Source organism: Protomyctophum bolini, assembly GCF_963924005.1.
Source record: "Protomyctophum bolini genome assembly, chromosome: 15".
NCBI lineage: Eukaryota > Metazoa > Chordata > Actinopteri > Myctophiformes > Myctophidae > Protomyctophum > Protomyctophum bolini.
In genome coordinates, this window is record NC_137876.1 from 1,172,737 (window position 1) to 1,192,245 (window position 19,509).

The following is a 19,509-nucleotide window of genomic DNA, read 5'->3' on the forward strand; positions in this document are numbered from 1 at the left end:
GACACTGTTCCCCCCAACACCAGGATACTGACACTGTTCCCCCCAACACCAGGATAATGACACTGTTCCCCCCAACACCAGGATACTGACACTGTTCCCCCCAACACCAGGATAATGACACTGTTCCCCCCAACACCAGGATACTGACACTGTTCCCCCCAACACCAGGATACTGACACTGTTCCCCCCAACACCAGGATACTGACACTGTTCCCCCCAACACCAGGATACTGACACTGTTCCCCCCAACACCAGGGTACTGACACTGTTCCCCCCAACACCAGGATACTGACACTGTTCCCCCCAACACCAGGATACTGTTCCCCCCAACACCAGGATACTGTTCCCCCCAACACCAGGATACTGACACATATTATTGACATATTATTTTGACTTATATTGACCTTATAAACAATTTAGTATTATTTAGTGTATGTAAGGTTTTGCCCCCTCAAATGGTACCTCGTCAGATAATCCCCACATTATCCTACAACAACTTCTGTGAACAGACTTCACTGTAGTAGCTTTTCATAAATTATATTTGTACTTAGGCTGTTCTGCTGTCATGAAAGTTTATAGTTATAGAGAAATTCAAAGTCCAGCCGTCTGCTGTCCAGCCTCTCCCACCAACCCCTCACTGGGGGACATTCTGCGAGGAAAACAGAAACGGGGTGAGTTGTCTTGTTACCACCACTTCAGCCCTATATACACACAGTTAGGCCATTTGTAAAGAGCCGATCTACAAGCTCACAATGCATCGTGATGTGAACTATTTCCTCATAGGCATTTCTTAAAGTATTTATTTAAAGACGGTTACGCCGCGGACAAAGCCAACTCTGATCGTGATAAATCATGACACTGAACACAATGTTTTGGGGCCGATCAAATAATTTATAAGAAGAAGAAAAACAATTAAACAAATAGTGTTGTCTCCTGCTAATGATTTGATCGGCCTTTGTAGTTTTATCATTAATTAGAGCGCTAATTAACACAGTTAAAAGGCGTGGTTGGCGGTGCGGGAGTTTTAATTAAAAAGACCTTAAAGAAGTCCTTTATATAGCCATGGGGTGGAGTCAAAGGTCAGCCATGTCAAAGGTCAAAGGTCAGACATGTCCCAGGCGAACTTGACGGGGAAGCCTTTCATCTTCTCCTCGTAGACGCGGTCGAAGCGTTCGCTCTGAGCCACGGTGAGGTGGTTCTTCCAGTCTCCCACGGTCCCTAGAGCGCGCACACACACACACACACACACACACACACACACACACACACACACACACACACACACACACACACACACACACACACACACACACACACACACACACACACACACACACACACACACACACACACACACACACACGCGCGCGCACACGCGTTTATAAATGCCTTGAATATCTGAAGATATTTAAGGCCCTATTTTGAAACAAAAACATTTTTGAATAGTTCAACTAGCCGATTTACAAGCTCACGTGTGGATGTAGATCAGCCCCCTCAAGGAACCATGAGGGTCCCTGGATCACACCTTTGAGAGCCACTGCTTTAAATAAATACATAACTAATATAGTATATTAGTATATATATAATTATATAATTTAATTCAAACGTGCACGACACATGCACATCCACGACATGCATGCGCATGTGTCCTCTTTTTGGTAATTCAGAATATGGTATGCCTATATAATGTATAAGCTAATTCTGATCAGTGTTTGGGGTCTATTGTATTACGCCTCTTGTGCAGATCCAAATAAAACAATTCAAATGTGTGTGTGTGTTCAGCGGTGGTGATTTTAACGTGCCGGTCTGGGGATACGAACTATAGCGACCTTCCGATATCAAGACCGCTCTGCAAACCGTTCGGCCCCTGTGTGTGTGTGTGTGTGTGTGTGTGTGCGTGTGCGTGCGCGTGCGCGTGCGTGTGTGTGTGTGTGTGTGTGTGTGTGTGTGTGCGTGTGTCGGTACCTCTCCTCAGGAACCTGCCCTTGCTCGTGTCCTTGACGTCATCGGGGAGGAACTCGTAGTTTGCCTTCTGGTCGTTCTTCATGTTGTCGAAGGTGGCTCTGATGACGATGTCGTCGACCGCCGCGTCCGACACCTGCTTCCCTACGAACGCACACACGCGCACCACCACCGCACGCAGGTCCTGAGCTCGCGGCAACACACGCATGCACGCAACGCAACGCAACGCAACGCAACGCACGCACGCACGCACGCACGCACGCACGCACGCACGCACGCACGCACGCACGCACGCACGCACGCACACACGCAGGCAGGCAGGCACGCACACACACACGCACGCAACACACGCACGCACGCAACGCACGCACGCACACAACGCACGCACGCACGCACGCACGCACGCAGGCAGGCAGGCACGCACGCACGCAGACGCACACAAACACTATATGATGAATACCTGTTCTGTTCTTTAACTACACAGAAGTGTCTATTTGTACGTCTCTAAATGATTTGATGAATTGAACAATGTGGACCCTGTTGTGTAACGCTTAATTGGGTCGTCCACTCACAGTTAACAGTCTTTGTATTGAGTTTGTGCTTGAAATGTACTGTAATTCTGCAAACTGTTAATAAATATTTCAATCAATCAATCAAAAAACAACCATAAACATGTATCCAAGTTCAAATGAGCAGTGTGTGTGTGTGTGTGTGTGTGTGTGTGTGTGTGTGCGTGCACGTGCGTGTGTGTGTGTGTGTGTGTGTGTGTGTGTGTGTATGTGCGCGCGTGCATGTGTGCGTGTGTGTGTGTGTGTGTGTTCAGTCACCTTGATCATTTCCTCGTAGGTGAGGAAGAGGATGTTGAACTTGTCGTGGTTTTTGTACCAATCTCTGACGTGATCGAACCAGCATCCACCCAGCACTGCAGAGAACCACACAACACACATCTGAATGGACCAATCACTGCACAGAACCACACCACACACATCTGAATGGACCAATCACTGCACAGAACCACACCACACACATACTGTACACAGACCATAGCCCATAGTCTCTACTGTACACAGACCATAGTCTCTACTGTACACAGACCATAGCCCATAGTCTCTACTGTACACAGACCATAGTCCATAGTCTCTACTGTACACAGACCATAGTCCATAGTCTCTACTGTACACAGACCATAGTCCATAGTCTCTACTGTACACAGACCATAGGCCATACATAAATAGTCCTACTCACTCCAGCCGGTGCAGAACTTGTCCATCATGTCGTCCCAGTGAGCAGGACTCTCCAGCTTCCTCATGAACTGAGAGAAGTGCATGTAGGACACCAGGACGTCTTTGGGGTTCCTGCTGACGTAGATCACCTGGAACCAGACCAGGGACCAGGAATGAGACCAGGAACCAGACCAGAGACCAGTGAGAGGTCATCAGAAGAACATCAGGTCCTTTAACCCATTCTGACCTGACATCAGATTTCTAAAAATGTTCTTCTACATCCTGACAGTTTTCTGAAAAACCCTATGTTTCTATGTCAGTCGTTCTCAAACTATTTCATGTCAATTAAGGACCCCCAGAATGATCTGTATTTGGCCGCGGACCCCCATCTGAAAATATGTAGTTCCAGGGACCCCCCCCCCCCCCGCCCCCACCAAATAACTTTGAGTTAAAAACGTTCACTCTGAAAGAATATATCTATATTCAAAGATTTGCGGCGTGCACATTTTCACGGTTTTTCAAAACAAATAGCAGACCTACAAGCTTGTAGATCTGCTATTTTTCAATGGCTAAAGTTTACAATAATGCTTAAAAACACCCAAAAGGGGTTCCCGTAATTCACAGGGGCCAGTTTGGAACTGCAGCCGTCCGTAGTACAGTATCTAGTGTGTGTGCGTGCGTGCGTGCGTACGTGCGCATGCATGCGTGTGTGTGTGCGTGCGTGTGTGCGTGCGTGTGTGCGTGCGTGCGGACGGGAGCGAACCTTTGCCTTCTTGCGCTGCAGCCCGCTGGGCATGACGTGCTGGTGCAGGTGACTACAGAAGAGGCGCGGGGAGCGCTGGGAGTTGTAGTCCAGTCCCTTGTACTGGTACTCCAACCAGGGCATCCACTGGAAGGTGGTGCTCTCCTTCATCTCCGGGAAGTCCTCCTGGAAGATGAGCGTGACGATGCGCTGCGTCCACACAGTGCCTGTAGGGGGAGACAAAGATCCAATAGTTCAGGGGTTTTCAACTGATTGTGAACCAGGTTAGAACCCTGACTTAGAATCAACCTGGGGACCACTATTGTGTCGGGGATACGGGCTATAGATTAGTGCTTTTGTAAGTTAACACTTGCTATGCATCCCATGTGTATAAAATACATCCCACTGTTTCTCAACCGTTGACTACTACTGGTATAAAATGTCCTAATAATAATAATGACTCAACCAGACAATCCGGTGCACTTCCCCCTTCTTGAGATTCTAACTCCCTTTTTTCTGTTGAATATCTTGAACTCCAACTTGTCAGTAAAATGACTACATGGATGGACTCACCACAGGTCACAGGTCATTCAGTAAAATGACTACATGGATGGACTCACCACAGGTCACAGGTCATTCAGTAAATGACTACATGGATGGACTCACCACAGGTCACAGGTCATTCAGTAAATGACTACATGGATGGACTCACCACAGGTCACAGGTCATTCAGTAAAATGACTACATGGATGGACTCACCACAGGTCACAGGTCATTCAGTAAAATGACTACATGGATGGACTCACCACAGGTCACAGGTCATTCAGTAAATGACTACATGGATGGACTCACCACAGGTCACAGGTCATTCAGTAAATGACCACATGGATGGACTCACCACAGGTCACAGGTCATTCAGTAAATGACCACATGGATGGACTCACCACAGGTCACAGGTCATTCAGTAAAATGACTACATGGATGGACTCACCACAGGTCACAGGTCATTCAGTAAAATGACTACATGGATGGACTCATCACAGGTCACAGGTCATTCAGTAAAATGACCACATGGATGGACTCATCACAGGTCACAGGTCATTCAGTAAAATGACTACATGGATGGACTCATCACAGGTCACAGGTCATAGGTCACAGGTCACCAGGTCATTCAGTTCAAGGTTTCTCAACTAGTTTTCTAGAAACACGGTTTCTTTTCTCAACGGAAAGAACATTTAAAACAAATCAACAAATCCTACATGCATGGTCAGGGACCACATGCAATACCTCCACGGACCACCAGTGAACCACGGACCACCTGTTGAAAACCCATGCAATAGTTCATTATTGATTGATTGATTGATTGATGTATTGAGAGTGACCGAAGGGACATGATTCATAAATTACAATCCAAAGAGGGAACAAGATATAAGACATACCAAGCCATCAACCCAGATCTATCTGTTCACCCACTCTATAGCAGCACCAGCAGTACACCTTACATTGAGGACTATTTGAGGATAACCTTTACACGGTTTCGGTTGTCCGCTCATAGACTGCGTGTGGAAATGGGAAGATGGAGCCGCATACCACCTGAACAGCGGTTTGGCCAATGTGAGACTGGTATACAAAACGAACAGCACATACTGGTGTGTCCTCCGACCTCACACAAGATATCAGAGAGAAATATGGACATGAGGGTATTGATTTGAGCTCACTCTTTGTGGGCACTAACAGAGAGACTTTGCATAATTATGCTACATGCCTGCCTGTCACTTGTGGAGCAATAGAAAGCTCCTGTTGTAAAGGGTTTCTGTGTATTGTATATTTTAATGTATTGTACCTTTTTAAAGTTTTTGATTCATGGGTTTTTTATTATTGTTTGGACCCAATGTTTTATACATTTGTGTCAATAAAGTAACTAACTAACTAACTAACTAACTAACTATTAACAGTTTGCAGAATTACAGTACATTTCAAGCAGAAACCCAATACGAAAAAAACCTGTTAACTGTGAGTGGACGACACCATGAAGCATTACACTGGTTTACAAGAGGGTCCACCTTGTTCAATTCATCAAAACATCTAGAGACGTACGAAGATACAGAAACAGAAATGCAAAAAAGTTCAGTCAGACACCTCTTAACCCTTATCCCTAAACTAATTAGATTTTTTTAATTTCAATTTGAATTGAATTTTCATATGAAATCAGGGAATCATAGCTTCAAACTGACACATTGGTTGTTCAGTTTGACCCACCAGTTTTGGAGATATGGCTTATAGAGTAAATAGAGAAACAGCGAGTTGAGAAAACAGGCTTGAAAAGTTCACTTCTGTGGTCTCTAACATTACACCTACTGTAGCTACATGTTTAAGCATTTATTTCATGTTTACATGTCTTCTGTGGTCTCTAACATTACACCTAGCTACATGTTTAAGCATTTATTTCATGTTTACATGTCTTCTGTGGTCTCTAACATTACACCTAGCTACATGTTTAAGCATTTATTTCATATTTACATGTCTTCTGTGGTCTCTAACATTACACCTATAGCTACATGTTTAAGCATTTATTTCATGTTTACATGTCTTCTGTGGTCTCTAACATTACACCTATAGCTACATGTTTAAGCATTTATTTCATGTTTACATGTCTTCTGTGGTCTCTAACATTACACCTATAGCTACATGTTTAAGCATTTATTTCATATTTACATGTCTTCTGTGGTCTCTAACATTACACCTATAGCTACATGTTTAAGCATTTATTTCATATTTACATGTCTTCTGTGGACTCTAACATTACACCTAGCTACACGTTTAAGCATTTATTTAATGTCTTCTGTGGACTCTAACATTACACCTAGCTACATGTTTAAGCATTTATTTCATATTTAGATGTCTTCTGTGGACTCTAACATTACACCTAGCTACATGTTTAAGCATTTATTTCATGTCTTCTGTGGACTCTAACATTACACCTAGCTACATGTTTAAGCATTTAGTTCATATTTATTTACATGTCTTCTGTGGTACTGTCCTCACCTGACTTGGGGAAAGTGACCACGAACAGGTCGTCTGTGCTCACCTGACTTGGGGAAAGTGACCACAAACAGGTCGTCTGTGCTCACCTGACTTGGGGAAAGTGACCACGAACAGGTCGTCTGTCCTCACCTGACTTGGGGAACGTGACCACAAACAGGTCGTCGTCCCTCACGTCAAAGTGCTCCAGGTTGTCGATAACGTCGGGCGTCAGGTCCATCTTCTCCTCGTCCGTCAGGAACACGCCCCCTTTGTAGGTGAACATGTTGTCGCTCAGGAGCTTGTACTCCTGTTGAGCCATGATGACTGTATAGAACAACGATTAGGAACAACAGGAAGAAAAACAACGTTTTGCGATGTTTGTGTTATTTCCCTTCGTCGTGTGTGTCCACACACACACACACACACACACACACAGGAGAGGAGAGGCTGCTATCAGCTGTTTTGACCTTTGGTGCGGCACGGTTTAATCATCTGCAGTCTGCAGTCTTTCACAAGCAGCTGGACCTCAGCCACGCAATACGTTACCCATATTAATGGTAACATAATTGATGACCCCGAGTAATACACATTTGCACACACGCACACACACACACGTGCACACACACACGCACAAGTGCACACACACACACACACACACACACACACACGTGCACACACACACACACACACACACGTGCACATGTGTGTGTGTGTGCACACACGTGCACACACACACAACCAATACCAGTAACATTTTCTTTTAACCATTTTATTAGAAGGTATGTGCATGGCAGCAGTCAATACACACATAGTTTGGAAAAATATGTAATTATAGAATTATTATAGTCTCTTTTGGACGGATGGTATATTTTCTGTATTTTCTTAACATTAATTGAATGAATAAATAAAGTTCACGTGTGTAGAAAGATACATTTCACAAGTGGTTAGAGATCCCTCTAGTGGTCCTTTTACACCACTACATCAGGCAGTACCAACCATGGTTGCAGATCAGCACCATTTTAAATTAAATAACCTCCTTTTCTTTCTTCACACAAAACTGTCTTTGAACCCGCGTCCAAATACAGTACATGTTAACTGCGTGGGTCCTTTCCTTTGGCACGGACCGGTTCCAGAACCCCTGATTTACAAGGCATCCGTAGATGCAGGGGTCTTAATGGGTCTGTGTGTGTTCTTGATGACTAACTCTATACATCTGATATGTAAATTGCCTGGGGGTGGTATAGGGTCTGTGTGTGTTTTACAGATCTGTTGGATGGCTGGACTGGCTCCTCCGTCTCTTCTGTCGCACGATGCTCTCTGTGTCCGTCTGTCTGGACCCCTGGGGCCCCTCTAGGTCCTGGAGTCTCTGCCCGGGCCCCTGGGGCCCCTCTAGACTCTGCCCGGGCCCCTGGGGCCCCTCTAGACTCTGCCCTGGCCCCTCTAGACTCTGCCCGGGCCCCTGGGGCCCCTCTAGACTCTGCCCGGGCCCCAGCACCTGTCTGACCGTCATGTTGACCCTGGAGTTCTGCATGTAGGCCCGGCAGACCGCCCGCTCCTCCTCTGACACCGGGCCCAGGAGAGACCCTCCCTCTGGGGCTGTTTCCTCTGGGGGCGGTCCCTGGCTGCAGGGGGAGGGGCCCGGTGAGGGGCCCAGGGGCGGTCCCTGGCTGCAGGGGGAGGGGCCCGGTGAGGGGCCCGGGGGCGGTCCCTGGCTGCAGGGGGAGGGGCCCGGTGAGGGGGAGGGGCCCGGGGGCCCCAGGATGCAGGGCACAGCGTGGTAGAGCAGGCGGGACGGCCCTGACATCACCATGATGTCACCGCTGTGCATGAACATGGCGCTGGGCGGGGCCTCCCGGCAAGGCCCGCCCAGCAGGAAGACAGCCGATTGGCCGAAACTGCCCCGTCAATCAATGAGGAGAGAGAGAGAGAGAGATAGAGAGAGAGAGAGAGATATAGAGAGACACACACACACACACACACACACACACACACACACACACACACACACACACACAACGTTGATCAGACAATGGGCTATCAGTGGTTTTTTCATATCAAGGTCCATTGTTTATTCTGGGTGCCTGCCATGCAAGGCAGAAACACAGGTTGAAATCCGAAACACATGCGAAACTTTGTCCTCTATGGCCGACCGCACGGTTTACCAAAGCCTCGCAATACAGTATATACATCAAAACGTGATGGAATGGTGTGCTTGTGCTTTATTATTACCGGAAGGACAGTAGAGGTCTGCTGAGGTCCAGTATTATTATTATTATAATTACCTGAAGGACAGTAGAGGTCTGCTGAGGTCCAGTATTATTATTATTATTATTATTATAATTACCTGAAGGACAGTAGAGGTCTGCTGAGGTCCAGTATTATTATTATTATTATTATTATTATTATTATTATTATTATTATAATTACCTGAAGGACAGTAGAGGTCTGCTGAGGTCCAGTATTATTATTATTATTATTATTATAATTACCTGAAGGACAGTAGAGGCCTGCTGAGGTCCAGTATTATTATTATTATTATTATTATTATTATTATTATTATAATTACCTGAAGGACAGTAGAGGCCTGCTGAGGTCCAGTATTATTATTATTATTATTATTATTATTATTATTATTATTATTATAATTACCTGAAGGACAGTAGAGGTCTGCTGAGGTCCAGTATTATTATTATTATAATTACCTGAAGGACAGTAGAGGTCTGCTGAGGTCCAGTATTATTATTATTATTATTATTATTATTATAATTACCTGAAGGACAGTAGAGGCCTGCTGAGGTCCAGTATTATTATTATTATTATTATTATAATTACCTGAAGGACAGTAGAGGTCTGCTGAGGTCCAGTATTATTATTATTATTATTATTATTATAATTACCTGAAGGACAGTAGAGGTCTGCTGAGGTCCAGTATCATTATTATTATTATTATTATTATAATTACCTGAAGGACAGTAGAGGTCTGCTGAGGTCCAGTATTATTATTATTATTATTATAATTACCTGAAGGACAGTAGAGGTCTGCTGAGGTCCAGTATTATTATTATTATAATTATTATAATTACCTGAAGGACAGTAGAGGTCTGCTGAGGTCCAGTATTATTATTATTATTATTATTATTATAATTACCTGAAGGACAGTAGAGGTCTGCTGAGGTCCAGTATTATTATTATTATTATTATTATTATAATTACCTGAAGGACAGTAGAGGTCTGCTGAGGTCCAGTATTATTATTATTATAATTACCTGAAGGACAGTAGAGGTCTGCTGAGGTCCAGTATTATTATTATTATTATTATTATAATTACCTGAAGGACAGTAGAGGCCTGCTGAGGTCCAGTATTATTATTATTATTATTATTATTATTATTATAATTACCTGAAGGACAGTAGAGGCCTGCTGAGGTCCAGTATTATTATTATTATTATTATTATTATTATTATTATTACCTGAAGGACAGTAGAGGTCTGCTGAGGTCCAGTATTATTATTATTATTATTATTATTACCTGAAGGACAGTAGAGGTCTGCTGAGGTCCAGTATTATTATTATTATTATTATTACCTGAAGGACAGTAGAGGTCTGCTGAGGTCCAGTATTATTATTATTATTATTATAATTACCTGAAGGACAGTAGAGGTCTGCTGAGGTCCAGTATTATTATTATTATTATTATAATTACCTGAAGGACAGTAGAGGCCTGCTGAGGTCCAGTATTATTATTATTATTATTATTATTATTATTATAATTACCTGAAGGACAGTAGAGGCCTGCTGAGGTCCAGTATTATTATTATTATTATTATTATTATTATAATTACCTGAAGGACAGTAGAGGTCTGCTGAGGTCCAGTATTATTATTATTATTATTATTATTATAATTACCTGAAGGACAGTAGAGGCCTGCTGAGGTCCAGTATTATTATTATTATTATTATTATAATTACCTGAAGGACAGTAGAGGTCTGCTGAGGTCCAGTATTATTATTATTATTATTATTATTATAATTACCTGAAGGACAGTAGAGGTCTGCTGAGGTCCAGTATTATTATTATTATTATTATAATTACCTGAAGGACAGTAGAGGTCTGCTGAGGTCCAGTATTATTATTATTATAATTACCTGAAGGACAGTAGAGGTCTGCTGAGGTCCAGTATTATTATTATTATTATTATTACCTGAAGGACAGTAGAGGTCTGCTGAGGTCCAGTATTATTATTATTATTATTATTATTATTATAATTACCTGAAGGACAGTAGAGGTCTGCTGAGGTCCAGTATTATTATTATTATTATTATAATTACCTGAAGGACAGTAGAGGTCTGCTGAGGTCCAGTATTATTATTATTATTATTATTATTATAATTACCTGAAGGACAGTAGAGGTCTGCTGAGGTCCAGTATTATTATTATTATTATTATAATTACCTGAAGGACAGTAGAGGTCTGCTGAGGTCCAGTATTATTATTATTATTATTATAATTACCTGAAGGACAGTAGAGGTCTGCTGAGGTCCAGTATTATTATTATTATAATTACCTGAAGGACAGTAGAGGTCTGCTGAGGTCCAGTATTATTATTATTATTATTATAATTACCTGAAGGACAGTAGAGGTCTGCTGAGGTCCAGTAGTATTATTATTATTATAATTACCTGAAGGACAGTAGAGGTCTGCTGAGGTCCAGTATTATTATTATTATTATTATAATTACCTGAAGGACAGTAGAGGTCTGCTGAGGTCCAGTATTATTATTATTATAATTACCTGAAGGACAGTAGAGGTCTGCTGAGGTCCAGTATTATTATTATTATAATTACCTGAAGGACAGTAGAGGTCTGCTGAGGTCCAGTATTATTATTATTATTATTATAATTACCTGAAGGACAGTAGAGGTCTGCTGAGGTCCAGTATTATTATTATAATTACCTGAAGGACAGTAGAGGTCTGCTGAGGTCCAGTATTATTATTATTATTATTATAATTACCTGAAGGACAGTAGAGGTCTGCTGAGGTCCAGTATTATTATTATTATAATTACCTGAAGGACAGTAGAGGTCTGCTGAGGTCCAGTATTATTATTATTATTATTATAATTACCTGAAGGACAGTAGAGGTCTGCTGAGGTCCAGTATTATTATTATTATTATTATAATTACCTGAAGGACAGTAGAGGTCTGCTGAGGTCCAGTATTATTATTATAATTACCTGAAGGACAGTAGAGGTCTGCTGAGGTCCAGTATTATTATTATTATTATTATAATTACCTGAAGGACAGTAGAGGTCTGCTGAGGTCCAGTATTATTATTATAATTACCTGAAGGACAGTAGAGGTCTGCTGAGGTCCAGTATTATTATTATAATTACCTGAAGGACAGTAGAGGTCTGCTGAGGTCCAGTATTATTATTATTATTATTATAATTACCTGAAGGACAGTAGAGGTCTGCTGAGGTCCAGTATTATTATTATTATTATTATTATTACCTGAAGGACAGTAGAGGTCTGCTGAGGTCCAGTATTATTATTATTATTATAATTACCTGAAGGACAGTAGAGGTCTGCTGAGGTCCAGTATTATTATTATTATTATTATTATTACCTGAAGGACAGTAGAGGTCTGCTGAGGTCCAGTATTATTATTATTATTATAATTACCTGAAGGACAGTAGAGGTCTGCTGAGGTCCAGTATTATTATTATTATTATTATTATTATTATAATTACCTGAAGGACAGTAGAGGTCTGCTGAGGTCCAGTATTATTATTATTATTATTATTATTACCTGAAGGACAGTAGAGGTCTGCTGAGGTCCAGTATTATTATTATTATTATAATTACCTGAAGGACAGTAGAGGTCTGCTGAGGTCCAGTATTATTATTATTATTATTATTATTATTATAATTACCTGAAGGACAGTAGATGTCTGCTGAGGTCCAGTATTATTATTATTATTATTATTATTACCTGAAGGACAGTAGAGGTCTGCTGAGGTCCAGTATTATTATTATTATTATAATTACCTGAAGGACAGTAGAGGTCTGCTGAGGTCCAGTATTATTATAATTATTATAATTACCTGAAGGACAGTAGAGGTCTGCTGAGGTCCAGTATTATTATTATTATTATAATTACCTGAAGGACAGTAGAGGTCTGCTGAGGTCCAGTATTATTATTATTATTATAATTACCTGAAGGACAGTAGAGGTCTGCTGAGGTCCAGTATTATTATTATTATTATTATTATAATTACCTGAAGGACAGTAGAGGTCTGCTGAGGTCCAGTATTATTATTATTATTATTATAATTACCTGAAGGACAGTAGAGGCCTGCTGAGGTCCAGTATTATTATTATTATTATTATTATAATTACCTGAAGGACAGTAGAGGTCTGCTGAGGTCCAGTATTAGTATTATTATTATTATAATTACCTGAAGGACAGTATTATTATTATTATTATTATAATTACCTGAAGGACAGTATTATTATTATTATTATTATAATTACCTGAAGGACAGTAGAGGCCTGCTGAGGTCCAGTATTCTTATTATTATTATTATAATTACCTGAAGGACAGTATTATTATTATTATTATTATAATTACCTGAAGGACAGTAGAGGTCTGCTGAGGTCCAGTATTATTATTATTATTATTATTATAATTACCTGAAGGACAGTAGAGGTCTGCTGAGGTCCAGTATTATTATTATTATTATAATTACCTGAAGGACAGTAGAGGTCTGCTGAGGTCCAGTATTATTATTATTATTATAATTACCTGAAGGACAGTAGAGGTCTGCTGAGGTCCAGTATTATTATTATTATTATAATTACCTGAAGGACAGTAGAGGTCTGCTGAGGTCCAGTATTATTATTATTATTATTATAATTACCTGAAGGACAGTAGAGGTCTGCTGAGGTCCAGTAGTATTATTATTATTATAATTACCTGAAGGACAGTAGAGGCCTGCTGAGGTCCAGTATTATTATTATTATTATTATAATTACCTGAAGGACAGTAGAGGTCTGCTGAGGTCCAGTTCGGCCTCGTCCACATGGATCCCCAGGGAGGAGTCAGAGTGGTAGTAGTTGAGGATTCCCGCCTCGGCCCGGAATCCCGCGAAGCCGCACGCGGCCGCAACGTGGCCCGACAACCACTGGAGGGCGCCGGGGAACGCCGTGTGGTGATCTGCCGAGTACGTCTGTTTAAAAACAACACGATGTCGTTTATTAAAACAAGCATGATGCCGTTTTGTTTTAGCTGGCTCTTCAAAAAAGAAACGGACTGACCGCATGCTTCCTTCTATGCATGAGGAGTCCAAGTGGCTTCTTTTCACCCGACAGGGGGGGGGGGGGGGGAGTTTCCCTGGCCGGACGTAGCGCGTGGAAGGAACACGTTATTCCAACCAGTCCCTTTCCCCTCCATCAGGCGCCCCGGCTGGCCAGGGGGAGGCAGTATAGAGACCAGTTCCTTTCCCCTCCATCAGGCACCCCGGCTGGCCAGGGGGAGGCAGTTCTCGAATTACGTGGATTACAGCCGTGCACACGCACGCACACACACACACACACACACACACACACACACACAGGCACGCACACACACACGCACGCACGCACACACACACACGCACACGGTGCATAGTTAGATAAGATAAGTACCTTAGTGTTCCAGTTGTAGTGGTAACCCAGCGTCACCCAGCGGAGTTTCTCCAGGAGAGTCTTGGGTTGTCTTTTAGAACCTCCAGAACCTCTGCTGCTGTTAGAGAATAGAGACAATGTCTTTAACCAGAACCTCTAGAACCTCTGCTGCTGTTAGAGAATAGAGACAATGTCTTTAACCAGAACCTCTAGAACCTCTGCTGCTGTTAGAGAATAGAGACAATGTCTTTAACCAGAACCTCTAGAACCTCTGCTGCTGTTAGAGAATAGAGACAAAGTCTTTAACCAGAACCTCTAGAACCTCTGCTGCTGTTAGAGAATAGAGACAAAGTCTTTAACCAGAACCTCTGCTGCTGTTAGAGAATAGAGACAAAGTCTTTAACCAGAACCTCTGCTGCTGTTAGAGAATAGAGACAATGTCTTTAACCAGAACCTCTGCTGCTGTTAGAGAATAGAGACAATGTCTTTAACCAGAACCTCTGCTGCTGTTAGAGAATAGAGACAATGTCTTTAACCAGAACCTCTGCTGCTGTTAGAGAATAGAGACAATGTCTTTAACCAGAACCTCTGTTGCTGTTAGAGAATAGAGACAAAGTCTTTAACCAGAACCTCTGCTGCTGTTAGAGAATAGAGACAAAGTCTTTAACCAGAACCTCTGCTGCTGTTAGAGAATTGAGACTATGGCCCTCATTTATCAATTCAGTGTAAATTCTGCCACAGATTGGAGTGCTGGTTTCGCAGAACACCCACGTCGCCACGGCATTTATAAAGTGATCACAAACAGCTGATCCTTCCTTAGTTTCGTTAATAAATGTGACGGCTGAAATCTATCTGGCACGCCCTATGAAATCAAGCGACATGAACACATGCAATACGACCTGGAAACCATGGTTACAGGGGGAAAAAAAGGTTTTCCCGTGCCTTTCTGCCCGCCTCACCCCCCTCTCTCATACACACACAGACGCACGCACGCACACGCAACTTGCAAGCCCAACTAACTGGTGTGTTGTTAAATAAATAAAGAACACCTGCATGAATTGAATAAAGTTGTAGGCCTACCCTGTCTGCTTCCCTCTCACCTCGCTTGCCTTGCTGTCATGTCCACGCACGCACGCACCTACATGACACATCGATATCGCATCACCATGAATGGAATACGTTTGTAGGCTGGCCTATATTAATTTTACCCATTCGTGCGCAGTGCACGGCGAAGGCGTGATACTGCGCACTGCTGAGACAAGTCCTGTGGGTGAGTGTCAGTGATGCCTGCATGAGAGATAGGCTATCATGTCGTCAAGGCAGTCATAATCAACGTTTATGTAGTGATTTGATCATTGATGAACGAATCATAAACATATGGATGAAGGCTTTCCGCTTGCATGTGTGCTGGTATGTGTTGGCGACGCACGCCGCGGTCCCGTCCTCCCGACCCCCGAAAATGATCTCGCTTTTATCTGAACTGTCAAAGCACTTATTTAAATGGTGAATGATTAAGCCCCTTACGCCTATAGCCTGCTACAATTGCAAATAGGCAAGCTGTATATGCTTGCCATTGTCACTTGGAAATAAAGGCGTGCAGTCCATTTATGCCTTTTTTTAAATAATATCACTCACAGACAGTACAGTGATATAGGCATCTGATGTCATGCCGCATGCGCTCCCAAATCATCTCACAAGTGCGCTCGCATAACAAGGCCAGTAAAGCACTGTTAGATTAAGCACAAACTAATTCATTGTAAACATGTTATATTGTTTTTAATTTCGCGAAATTAATTACTTGTCACAAGACACAAACCACTTTCTATGCCTTTTATTAAAGTCCACATACAGAACAGGGACTGCCTAGAGTTCTCATCAGGCCTGAAAATGAAGGCCCGGACCTACCCTACCAAATGTTCAAATGTTATTGAAGGGACGGACTAATGTGAACGGACTAATCGCCGAAAAAAAGGATTTACACAAACAAAACATTCTGCCTTATTCCCCACGCCCTGCATAAAAAGTCTGCCAAAGCAAAAGTACCTTTCCTAAAACAAAATTCCAGTTTTTCATAGTCCTCCAACCAGAAAAAGTCAGCACAGATGGTTGTCATTTTACAAAATAATACATGTCTTAATTCTTCATATAATGGGCAGTAAAACATAACCTACTAAGCTACTCTAGGCCTACATTAATCATCGCCTCTCAAACCCACATACCACGCGTAATGTGCGTTGCCTAACCAAAATAACAGACATACAAACAATCGACATGCCGCTCGAGAGTCGAGAGTGTGTGTCGACAGCTTGCAGATCTGTTCTTTCGGGCACACAATGAGGCGCGCTGCGCTGCGACGGGGAAATTAAATTGCTGTAGGCTACAGCGCTACGATTTGGAAACCAAACAGCCGTAGCCTACAGTGGACGCTGTAACATTGCTCGGTCAACTATATTACGTGTATGCAGTGAACATTGACATTAGCGCTTTCATAGTTATATGGAGGATTTAGCGTGGTGACGTTGATTAGGTCATTCAGGTCATTCACCCAGCTGGGTTCAACGCCCCCGACACTTCCAAGACGAGCTATTGCGGATGAACCGATGGTCGTATAGAACATTTAAGCAAATGGCAAGTTAACTTAAGTTACATCCTTTGATGCTGAGCACTAAGCGACTCATTTGGTTGGCAAACCAGAGGCCAGACAGCGGTATAGCAAGTTCAACAACCACCGTTCTAATCGGTCACTTCTCTGGTGCGCTGCTGCTGCCTCCTGCCCACAGGGGGCAGTGCGCTGCTGCTGCCTCCTGCCGACAGGGGAATGTATCCAGGGCCTAGTGTGCAGAGTCGGCCACTCACCCCAGAGGTCATGTGACTCACCCCATGGCGTGTGCGCTCTGGCCCCAGAGGTCATGCGTGTCCTCGGGGGTCATGTGCATGTCCAGGTTGGTCACGTTGGGTTTCTGGGCGTACGTCCTCAGACACTGACGGGTCCACGACACGTGAGACTCCGGGAGGAACGGGTTCGAGATGAAGATGAAGCCTGTTGGGGTGGGGGGGGGGGAGGGGAGGCAAAGATTTGAGTTAAAATCGTTGGCTCTGAAAGAATATATTCAAAGATTTGCACAAAATTGTCACGATTTTTCAAAAAATAGCAGACCTTACACAAGCTCATAGCGCGCCATTCGGTGCAGCGCTATGAGCTTGTAGATCTGCTATTTTTCAATAGCTAAAGCATTTGGTGTTAGCATTATGTTATGCTTTAGCTATTGAAAAATAGCAGATCTACAAGCTCATCCTACGAGCTTGTAGGTCTTTTTCAGAAAACTGTCAGGATGTAGAAGAACATTTTTTTAGAATCTGATCTCAGGTCAGAATGGGTTTTAAGGCTCTTTACAGTAAGCAACACAAGGTAACATATATTTATTATTATTCTCTAGGTATAGATTTATATAGATAATACACACCTGGGTATCCTTTCAGATTAAAAGCTCTCCAGTCCCGCGGCGGTCTCAGTCCAACTCGCCTGGCGTCGTCATCGCTCACTGCAGCAGGCTCCAGATTGGCCAGAACCACCTGTCCGTCAACACACACACACACACACACACACACACACACACACACACACACACACACACACACACACACACACACTTATTATTTAACCAGTAAAATCACATTGAGACTGCCTGAGACTCTTTTACAAGTGGGAACTGAAGGCCAAGAGGCAGAAATAAAAATTGCACTTATATATATCACATCGTCAAAGTTACATTTTGAACCAGCAAATACAACATCCATATTTAATACACCTTAACGTACCTATGCATAAATACAACAAGTCACCTGTCCTACTTTTTTAGTAGCAGGGCAAAATACACCATATACACAATCTGAACCGACATACAGATACACACACAGACACACAGACACACAGACACACACACACACACACACACACACACACACACACACACACACACACACACACACACACACACACACACCTTGTCAGCGTGCGTTCCTCTGCAGAAGTCGATCACGTTGCTCAGATCAGGAGGAGGATTTCTGCTCTTATAAAACTTAAACATCTTCCTGAACGCGTCTTCGGTTCCTCCTCCTCCTCCTCCTCCTCCTCCTCCTCCTCCTCCTGCCGCGGAGCCCCCCGGCATCTTCAAACTATTCATTAGACTGTCCGACCTCCAGGTGGCGTAGTAAGCACTCTTTATAAAGGGCTGGGCGATGGACACTCGTCACGATGACTGTGTCCATATAAGGAGTTCTGCATTAGAATCTGGGGATCGAGAGGATTATAATTAATGATGTCGCTCAGGAGGAGACGTCTCTTGTTGGGACAACCGTTACCAAGCGGTTGAAGATGGATGGATCTCTAGGTCAGACAGCCTGCCCCAAATATGGAGATTGTGACGTCAGACATGGATTGGTTAATAAAATAATACTATAAATGTGTCGGGGTATAATCTCCATATATGGAGTTGTAATATTCATTGGGCAACTATAGGGTGGCCTATAGTGAGTGCTAGCCGAACGGTTTGCGGAGCGGTCTTGATATCGAAAAAGTCGCTGGTTCGTATCCCCGGACCGGCACGTTAAAATTACCACCGCTGAAGTGCCCTCGAGCAAGGCATTGAACCCCTACCATGAATTGTTCTATGAGCAGGGCCTGGCTGTAAACAGGTTATTGAGCTTAGTCCAGTTAGTTACCCTGGGTAAACATGGTACCTTTCCTTTCCTTAGTCCAGTTACCCTGGGTAAACATAGTACCTTTCCTTTCCTTAGTCCAGTTACCCTGGGTAAACATAGTACCTTTCCTTTCCTTAGTCCAGTTACCCTGGGTAAACATGGTACCTTTCCTTTCCTTAGTCCAGTTACCCT

At 43.0% G+C, this 19,509-nt stretch overlaps 2 protein-coding genes across 3 annotated transcripts; both read right to left on the reverse strand.

Moving 5' to 3' along the window:
* Positions 1-1,096: 1,096 nt before the first annotated feature.
* On the reverse strand, positions 1,097-7,270 carry LOC308329177 (amine sulfotransferase-like; the record flags this gene model as incomplete). The annotated part of the gene is made up of 6 exons (XM_080783380.1): positions 1,097-1,218; positions 1,966-2,146; positions 2,790-2,884; positions 3,208-3,334; positions 3,949-4,154; positions 7,102-7,270. 6 exons carry the CDS (start codon positions 7,268-7,270, stop codon positions 1,097-1,099), a joined length of 900 nt encoding a protein of 299 aa, XP_080639506.1.
* Positions 7,271-7,747: 477 nt separating this feature from the next.
* Positions 7,748-18,897, reverse strand: alkbh1 (alkB homolog 1, histone H2A dioxygenase). 2 transcript variants are annotated; one of them, XM_080783844.1, is made up of 6 exons: positions 18,621-18,897; positions 18,081-18,189; positions 17,494-17,656; positions 14,638-14,731; positions 13,987-14,180; positions 7,748-8,846 (listed from the first exon to the last, which is right to left on the reverse strand). In XM_080783844.1, the coding sequence occupies exons 1-6, from the start codon at positions 18,798-18,800 to the stop codon at positions 8,210-8,212; spliced, it is 1,377 nt and encodes a 458-aa protein (XP_080639970.1). In that variant the 5' UTR covers positions 18,801-18,897; the 3' UTR covers positions 7,748-8,209. The 2 variants fall into 2 exon arrangements, with proteins under 2 accessions (XP_080639970.1, XP_080639969.1); XM_080783843.1 differs by having other exon boundaries at positions 14,638-14,734.
* Positions 18,898-19,509: the final 612 nt, after the last annotated feature.